This window comes from Aotus nancymaae, unplaced genomic scaffold (assembly GCF_030222135.1).
Source record: "Aotus nancymaae isolate 86718 unplaced genomic scaffold, 86718_ANA_hifiasm-v0.15.2.pri h1tg000012l, whole genome shotgun sequence".
NCBI lineage: Eukaryota > Metazoa > Chordata > Mammalia > Primates > Aotidae > Aotus > Aotus nancymaae.
This window is the reverse complement of record NW_026988423.1, coordinates 10,836,301-10,845,940: the sequence shown is the minus strand read 5'-3', so window position 1 is coordinate 10,845,940 and position 9,640 is coordinate 10,836,301. Positions and strand designations below refer to the sequence as shown.

The 9,640-nt window shown below is 35.0% G+C and overlaps 1 protein-coding gene across 9 annotated transcripts in view; it reads right to left on the bottom strand.

Moving 5' to 3' along the window:
• Positions 1-5,384: 5,384 nt before the first annotated feature.
• The window catches only part of GRIA4 (glutamate ionotropic receptor AMPA type subunit 4), a 395,455-nt gene continuing 391,199 nt past the window's right edge, over positions 5,385-9,640 (bottom strand). For 6 of the 9 annotated variants that reach the window (XM_064375380.1, XM_064375383.1, XM_064375377.1 and 3 more), the window contains one exon: positions 5,385-7,884. In XM_064375380.1, coding sequence (XP_064231450.1) covers positions 7,720-7,884 — 165 coding nt within the window. In that variant the 3' untranslated portion in view covers positions 5,385-7,719. The remainder of the gene's footprint in view (positions 7,885-9,640) is intronic. The other 3 variants (XM_064375381.1, XM_064375384.1, XM_064375382.1) reach the window with 2 other exon arrangements.

Below are 9,640 nucleotides of genomic sequence, written 5' to 3'. Positions count from 1 at the left end.
TTAGCTAAATTACCAACATAATATGGGTAATATTTGTCAATTCTACTTGATAAAATATACATGAATAAATTTTTTGTTGTTTTCTAAACATCTCCAAATGAGTGGAGTTACTACTTGGGTTAAGCTATGCTAGACTGTGCTGTAAGGAAGGGACATCTGTGTTCTCTTACTTTATCATATAAGTACTGGTGCTAGCAATGTGAAAAATTATAATTACCAGGCATTTTGTGGGATGCTTGGCATCCATGTCTCCTTCCTAGGCTTAGTAATTTTCTTCTAGGAATGACTGCATTTCCTATCTCTTTAATCCAAGTGGGGCTGACTTGACTTTGAGCTCTAGGGGTGGTATATGATGGACTTAAACCTTTTCACATATCCTGTTTGAAATTGGTTGGTTCCAACTGGTTGGTTCAGAGACATACACATCATTCAGAGACAGTAAGGCTTGGGAAGGTATTTGCTGGGACTTCTGAGAAAGAGAAGCCTTAATTCTTTCCCTTGACATCTTAGCTCCCCATGGAGATGAGAGATCCAAAGATGTGTATTAAACTATTTTGCTACATTGAATGGTACATTCAGGAAGCCTCTGTGTAGAACTTATCAGAGAAGGCAGAGAGGAGAGGAGAGAAGTTGGTTCCTGATAACATCATTTGAACTCCTGGGTCAACCTCAGTTAATATTGGAACTATTAAATAATTCTGATTTTTTTGTTTTATGAAGTTCTCCAAGTTCTGTTTTCTTAGATTCAATATTTGTCTATTTGGCATCCATTTATCAGGGTCAATAATAATAACTATATATTTTCTTATTTTCTCTATTTTTTTAAAAAAAATTTTGTTTCAGGAAGTACATGTGTGGGGTTATTACACGGATATATTGTGTAATGCTGGGGTTTGGCTTCTATTGAACCCATCACCTAAATAGTGAACATATTTCTGGTACGCAAGGATGGTTCAACATACACAAATCAATAAATGTGATCCACCACATAAACAGAATTAAAAACAAAAACCCATGATAATCTCAATAAATGCAGAAAAAGCATTTGATGAAACCCAAGATCTCTTCATGATGAAAACCCTCAACAAACCAGGCATCAAAGGAACATTCCTCAAAATAATAAGAGCCACCTATGACAAACCCACAGCCAGCATTATACTGAATGGGCAAACGTTGGAAACATTTCTTCTAATAATGAGAACGAGACAAGGATGTCCACTCTTACCCTCCTATTCGACATACACTGAAAGTCTTAGCCAGAGCAGTCAGGCAAGAGAAGGAATAAAAGACATTCAAATAGGAGAAAAGGAAGTCAAATTATCTCTGTTTACTAATCACATGATCCTACACCTAGAAAACCCTGAATATTCCTTCAAAAGACTCTTAGACCTGATGAATAACTTCAGTAAAGTTTCAGGATACAAAATCAACATATAAAAACCAGGAGCATTTCTATACACCAATAACATTCAAGCTGAGAACCAAATCAAGAACACAATCCCATTTACAATAGCCACACACAAAAATAAAATGCCTAGAAATACATTTAATGAAGGAGGTCAAAGTTCTTTTACAAGAATAACCACAAAACACCGATGAAAGAAATTATAAATGACACAAATAAATAGAAAAACTCATGGATAGGAGGAAACAATATCGTTAGAATGGCCACACTGCCTAAAGCAACCTATAGGTTCAAATACAATTCCTATCAAATTATCAATGTCATTTTTCACAGAAGTAGAAAAAAACTATTCTAAAATTCATATGGAACCAAAAAGAGCCTGAATAGCCAAAGCAAACCTAAGCAAAAAGAACAGAACTGGAGGAATCACACCACCTGACTTCAAATTATACTATAAGGCTACAGTAACCAAAACAGTATGCTATTGGTACAAAAATAGACACATAGACCAACAGAACAGAATAATAAATACAGAAATAAAGCCACATGCCTACAATCAACTGACTTTCAACAAAGTCAACAAAAATAAACAATGGGGAGAGAATACCTTTTGTTCTATAACCATTCCTGGGAAAACTGGCTAAATATATGCAGAAGAATAAAACTGGACACTTACCCCTCACCATATATAAAAATTAACTCAAAATTGATTAAAAACTTAAATGGAAGACCTGAAATTATAAAAATTCTAGAAGAAAACCTAAGAAAAACTCTTCTAGTCATCGTCCTAGACAAAGAATTTATGACTAGGACCCTACAGGAAAATGCAAAAAAAAAAAAAAAAAAAAAAAATTGACAATGGACCTAACTAAACCAAAGAGCTTCTGCACAGCAAAAGTAACTATCAACAGAGCAAACAGACAACCTACAAAATGGGAGAAAATATTTGCAAATTCTTTTCTGTATTCTTAACTCTCTGTGGTATTTTTTGCCTTTCTGACTGAAGAGAGACTGCTTTTTCCAGACCTGGCCAATTCTTAGAAATGGCAAACCAACCAATCCCATGTCTATACGCCTCAACTGCTTCCTTTACCTAACTCACACACCAAACCAATACAGTCATGCACAGCATTAGGGGACATTTTAGCATTATCTCCAGTACCATGCAAAAATACCACGGTGATGCTGTAAGATTATGATGAAACGAATCATTCCTATCCCCTAGTGACATCGTATTTTAATGTCATAGCACAACAAATTACTCACATGTGTGTTGTGATGCTGGTGTAAACAACTGCACTGCCAGTTGTATGAAAGTCTAGCACATACAATTTTGTAGAGGACATAATACTTGATAATAAATGGCTGTGTTATTGGTTCATTTACTATACTATACTTTTTATCATTATTTTAGAATCTACTCCTACTTATACAAAAAAGTTAACTGTAAAACAGTCTTAGGCAGGCCCATCAGAAGGGATTCCAGAAGAAGGCATTGTTATCCTAGGATAGGAGAGCTCCATGTGTGTTGCTGCCCCTGAAGACCTTCCAGTGGGACAAGATGTGGTGGAAGACAGTGATATTGATGGTTCTGGCTCTGTGTAGGCCTAGACTAATGTGTGTGTTTGTGTCTTAGTTTTTAACAAAAAGTTTTAAAAAGTAAAAATTTTTAAAATGGATAAAGCTGATAGAATAAGAATATAAAGAAAGAAAATATTTTTGTACAGCTGTATAATGTGTTTGTATTTTAAACTGTATTATTATAAGAATCAAAAAGTTTTAAAAATGAAAAGCGTTTTATGTTTACTTTGTTGTTCATGACACTTTCCAGTCAGTATAGGTGACTAAAAAACAGATATTTATGCAATGAAGATTTGCTCAACTTACCATTTTCTTCAGATCCAGAAAAAATCAAATGAATCCTTGTTCTTTGCTACAAAGAAGGAAAATCCCACTCTAGAATTCTGCATATCTCTGTGGATAGGAGACATATTATTAGTGTTATTTATGGCCTAACATCCACCAAAACATGGGACTTAGAAGTTTCTCATTGATTGCCTCCTACAAGGAAGCCACAAATACCAGTCTGCGGCATGTAGACAAACTTAAACTGGAGGCACACATGTCACAGGAAGATTACATCAACATTCCACATCTATCAGTGTAGAAATTATACGTCCAACATTTTTGTTCTCCCAAATCCTTTTGACCACTCAGGGGGATCCTATGGGCCTTTTACCAAGCCTTCTGCTTTCTAAATGTATTCTTTCCTTTTATCTTTAACTTTTCCTCATTTCTTTGTCTATTCCCACCCCCACCTCAAAAGAAAATAAAGTCAAAGCCAGACCAACAAACAGGCTTTTCTTATTTCATGGAAAACAACTGGGTTTTTTTGTTGCTATTTGAGATAAAATTTCCAAGTCTTATCTCCTGCTCTTTATAATTTATCAAAATATTTTCTTGAAAAAGAAAAGTTATCCTTTGAAAAGACTACTGGTATTAACTGCTTAGAAAATATATAAAAACATCACCTACTATATTTGCATTTTGTTTTATGTAAGTTAAGTGCTCTAGCCAGATGAACTATCTGAAACTGAAATCCTTTTATGAATGTATATGAAAAGGTACATTTTCCAGGCAGCGTCATTTTAATAAGTATAAGGCAGATGAACCTGCAAATTTTAGTCTGTTTTTTCATAAACTTTCCTGGATATCACTTTTCATTTAGTTCTTATTCCTATCACTACTTTACTGGTGTTGTAAATTGGGATATTTTATTTTCTAGGAAAATTACCTGAATATTTTTTCCACTGATACTAACTTAATATGTGAAGTTGTGTTTATGAATTGACAAAAATATATTGAACAACTACTCTGTGCTATTCCTTAGGGATATGGAATGAGTTAATAGTCTGCAAGTGCAATTTGAACAAAAAGTGATTGAATTGAGTGTAGCAAAGTGGTTCTCCTGAAGGCTCTTTAGATCTTTCTAACATGCTCATTGAATGCATTTAACTAGCTGATCTAGCCTCAAAGTTGGCTTTAGTCAATATGTTCAGGATCAATACATGGTGATCTTGTTTGGTTACTGGGTTCTTCACTTTGTGGGACTAAATGTTTTAAGTTAAAAGTTAAGTTTATGTTTAACTCAAATTTAAATGTTTTTAAATCATATTTCTCAGTTTTTTAGCATGTCACCAGACTGGAATCCAGAGAGATAGCCCTTTTTACTGATGTCAAACTTAAAATTTTGTTTTTGCCAAAATTATTCTTTACTATAAGAAATATAACTCTCTAACTTCATATCATAAATTCACTCTTAGGCTTAAATGAAAAATACCTTTGGAAATATGGCTAAAAACCACACCAAAACCCTGTTGTGGGGTAGTTTTTTTTTTTTTTTTCAACAGTTTATCCAGCCAAACAAATGATTCCACAGCTATATACAATTACATAGAGCATAGTCTCATCTGATTAAAAAATTTATCAGATCATCTTTTTTTTTAAGCCATGCTTTCCAGTAGCATAGACAACACTATGAAATCAGCCAACCTGCAGCCCTCATTTGGCTCACTATATACATATGCTCCTCAACTTAACAAAGGAGTTACATCCCAATAAACCCATCTTCAGTTGAAATAGTGTAAGTTGAAGATGCATTGAATACATCTAACTTGTTGACCATATTACGTTAGCCTAGCATAGATAATATGTGTTTAGAACACTTATATCAGCCTCAAAGTCATCTAACACAAAGCATATTTTATTACTAAGTGCTGAATATCTCCTGTAACTTATTGTGCACTGTACTGAGTGCATATCACCTTTTTACATCATTGTAAACTTGAATAATCATGAGTCAAATGATCATTAACTTGGGGACCATATGTACTTAAAATATACTCTAGAGATTATTAATAGGAAAAGATGCTGTTTTTCTGTTTTCACTTAATTAAATTAATTCAATTCAATTCACTCATTCATTCAACAAATATTTATTAAGCACCTACAATATGCCAGGCACTGTGCTGGGTGCTGGGGATACAACTGTGAACAAGATAGACACAGTCCCTGCCCTCAAGGAGCTTACAGTCTAGTAGTTATACAGACAAGTACACAGGCAATTACAATGCAGTATGGTAAGTGCCATGACGGGAGAAAAACGTTAAGAAGGGCGCCTAACTCAATGTCACAGGCAGGGGGTGGTGGATAGCCATGGAAATCTTTTCATGGCAAGTAAAATTCAATTTGAGTATTGAAGGATGAGTACAAGTTAGTCAGGTAAAGAGGAGACAGGAAGGAGTTACGTACTGAGTAAATAGTCTATGTAGTGCTCCATGTGCTGCCTTGGAGGTTCATTTCCTGACGAGAGTAGCTGGATAGAAGTGAGAGAAGTCCTGAAAGAAACAAGCAAGGGCCAGGTCATGAAGGGGCTCATTTGCTCTTCTCAAGAGCTTGGAATTTTTCCTGAGGGACCTCTGTGTGTATATGTATGTGTGTGTGATTTACACTGTTTAAGAATGCTCTTACTGCAGCACAGAGATTGAATGGGGAACGGGATCTTGAGAGTTGATGGAAGGAAATTAAACCTTCTCCTTTTCCAACTTTATCTTCCATGATATCACAACTTGTGTTCTCACTAGCCCATCTAGTGGCATTCATTCCTTAAATGAGCCATTGATGTGCTTGGCTTTGGGCCACTACTCACCCATATGGCTCCTAACACCTTCTCCTATTAAAACTCAACTCATCCTTCAAGGCCAGACTTCTGAAATCATCCTAACTTGTGCTTTCTACCAATACTCTAAATACATGATTTTTATCTGCATTAGAGTACTTATTTATCATTTCAAATGAACCAAACCTTCTTTTGAACCGTGTTAGTTTAATTCATACTGAAGTGATTTTTATAAATAAACATGAGTATAATTTTCTTTACAATTTCCAGTTGAAAACAAAGACTAATTCTTCATTTCCTCTCTACTCCAAACTATTATTAGTGCCCTCAAATGATTTAAATGGAACAATAGGAATAAGGGAAGAAGCTCAAGAGACATATAATTTTATGCAGCAAAATACAGTCAAGTAAAATTTCAACATACAATTACAAGGTATGTTGTTGTTAGGACAATGATTCATTCCCCAACTCAAAGACTCCATCTTTGACAATTTAATCTGTTAATGAGTCAAAGATCTGAAGAGGGTAGCTTAGTATGCAAAAAATAATGAGGGCTAGCTACATTTTCCACTATGGCCCACCACTTTTATGATCTCTCATATAGTCTTATAATTTCTCAAATAACTTTTATAATGATAAGAAAAAAACTTTTAAGCTCTGTAGATATTGTAAGAACATCTGTTGTTTTATTCTTTCTGGTGGGTGAAAAACCACAATTTTGTACACAGAACAAGATTATAAATAATACTGTTAACATGAGTGACCCATAGTCTCTTTTGAGTCTACACTACAGGCTGATGATTGAACCTAAACATTTTCTTCCTTTTGCTTTTCTTCCTGGTTGTGAGACAAATGCAATCTGTGAACCGACTCATGTGACAGAGTGAAGGTTACAGCAAACAAGAAGATGACCAACAACTTTTATTAAAAAAAAGTCTCTAACGTTTATTACAGTGATGGCATTTATATCAATTATTGCAATGTATTGTTCCCTAAGATGGTTAGAAAAAAGAATTGTGTTGTCCTCTAGTGAATTTACGTCAGTTAAAAAGCAAGCATGTTTCAGTATTTTTCTCCAAAGTGAGTGTAAATACTTCCTTTATTTTTTCTTCTGCAGGATTTACATGTTTGTTTATTATTTTCTTATCACAGTTTAGTGATTTGTTTTCTCAGCTGGATTTTCTTCCAGGGACCATATGGATGTTCTGGAGACATAGGTTAACATGTTCACGGACTTCTATAACTATTTTATCCTTTCCGGTGAAGACAAAGGCCTTTCTGAGCAAGAACTTCACAGTTTAATGCGCTAACTCGCAAGTCTGATTAGTTTTTGAGTCCACTCAAATGAAATTTGTTGCTGTTAATACACCAGTCCCAGCTCCCCCCACCCCACCAACTCCCCGAAAAAAACCTAAATTGTGAGTTTTCCTGATATAAAATCTGAGTTTGGGTTTCCGAGCTGAGCTCATGCACACGTTGCTGCTGCTGATGTCGGGCCAGAGCGTTAGGACAGACTTCCGGCTCTCAGCCAAAGAATTGGTTTAGCAAAGACCCGCGCGTGGCGTGTCCCTCAGGGCTGCGTTTCCATCAGTCACCAACACAGTTAAATTAAGGCACTCAATTATTTTTTTGGTTTTTATGGTAGGTCCGATGCAATGACAGCCAATCCTGAACTTTGTCTGATTGCAGTTCCAGTGTGTACAGCCTTTGGGCAGTCAGGCGTCAAGACGCGGCCATTCTCTCCCACACTCCCAGTGATGGATAATCTGGCTTTGTTTCTTATGGCTTCAGAAAAGGTCAGCTGGGTTGCATGGAAAGAAAGCAGAAAGAATGCGGAGTGTTACCATATTTCTGTTTCTTCAACAAAGTGTTACACAACACACACTGAAATATCAATAATTAGACATCTGCATTTTTTTTTCATATTCTTTTGGTTATATGAAAACTGTTTATCCGGGGAAAGGAAAGCTTAACTACACCGAAGAATGAATCCGTCTAGACTTTGTGGTTCTACCTGTGAAAAAACCAATTCTATTTAACTACTGTACAGCAAATCTGGGCAGGAAACATCTTTTAACTTGCTGCACTGTGTATCTTAGTACTTCTGGATGAGCTTAAAAGCTTTTTTATGTTTGACAACATTCTTTAAATAGTACTTCCTTGTTATGAAATGTCTTTACAGTGTAAGGATTAGACTCTCAGAACTGATAAAGTACCTAAACAAACTATATGTTTAGACTGTTCCTGACAGATCTCCCTGTTTTATAACACAGACCTATCCACAAACACTTTCATTCATTCACACCAGTTATAGACATGACCCAGAACAGCACAGTGACATATAGTTCACTCTATGCCTATTGTGGACACTAAGCCTCATATTTTAAGAACTGTATTTAAAAAGGGTGCACTGAAAAGGGATACGTTTCAAAGCCTATTGAATGATCATCACTGGGGAACCTCCTATATTGAGGTTATAGAGTCAGGGATCTGAAATCATCAGTAAATTCCTGTTCCTTATCCCATTAGATAGCAGATAACATTATACAAAGGAGAAATAGGCAGTGTTATTATGTTAGTCTCACAACTGTTCATTCACAGTCTAAATTCTTTCCGGTAGCTAGAATTCTAACTTAAGAGGAAAAGAGGGTAAAGGAGCTATTCCCTAAGTTTGTTATGACTTAGGTCATAACTCACAACTCATCATGTATCTAATTCCCTGTTGTGAATTCAAGTTTATCCAAATCTTTAGGAAATTCCATCCCTGTGTTTATTCTTCCCTGGAGTTTAAATATTAGAATAATTATATATGAAGTAATGAAATTAGTAACTAGTTTAAAAACTGGTGGAGTAAAAATGTTTACAGATCAGTTACTCTGAAAACTTAAGAAAGTTGAAGTCAAATTGCTAGTAATGACATATAGATGACAAAATCAAGGTCAATCTCATAGTTCTGTTTCAGTAAACAGTCTCTAAAATTAATACTTATCATCATAATCAGAACTGAGGATATGGTCTTTCCAGAAATATGAATAGCTTTTATATTTAGAAATCATGGAAATATAACAAGGATTTTAGAGAAAAACAACACTTCTACCTGATTATTTTCTATTAGTTCCTTGAAATCAAAGTCCTTCTGACCTTTATTTGGCACAAAATAGGCATTCAGTAAATATTTGTGGAGTGGATGAATGACCACATATGGGAAGATACTTTTCCTTGTAAATGAAACTGATAGAATAATATTCTAAAGTTATTCATAATTTATCAAACTGCAGAATTGTACTCTAAAAGGGGTAAATTTTTTTGTATCTAAATTGTACCTTAAAATATGTAAGTGAATATATTGCCCACTATCTTAAATTGAACAGAATTGAATTTCATTGCACCAGTGAGGAAGTTAGAAATGAAACAATTCAATTCAAGCACCTGAAAGGATACCTTAATCAAGAACCTCACTCATATAGAAGAATCTCACTAGGGAACTAAAAAGTGTACATGGCTGCAATAGTCTCGTTTCTTGAAGTGAGACTCTTGGGAAGCTTGTGTTATTAAAG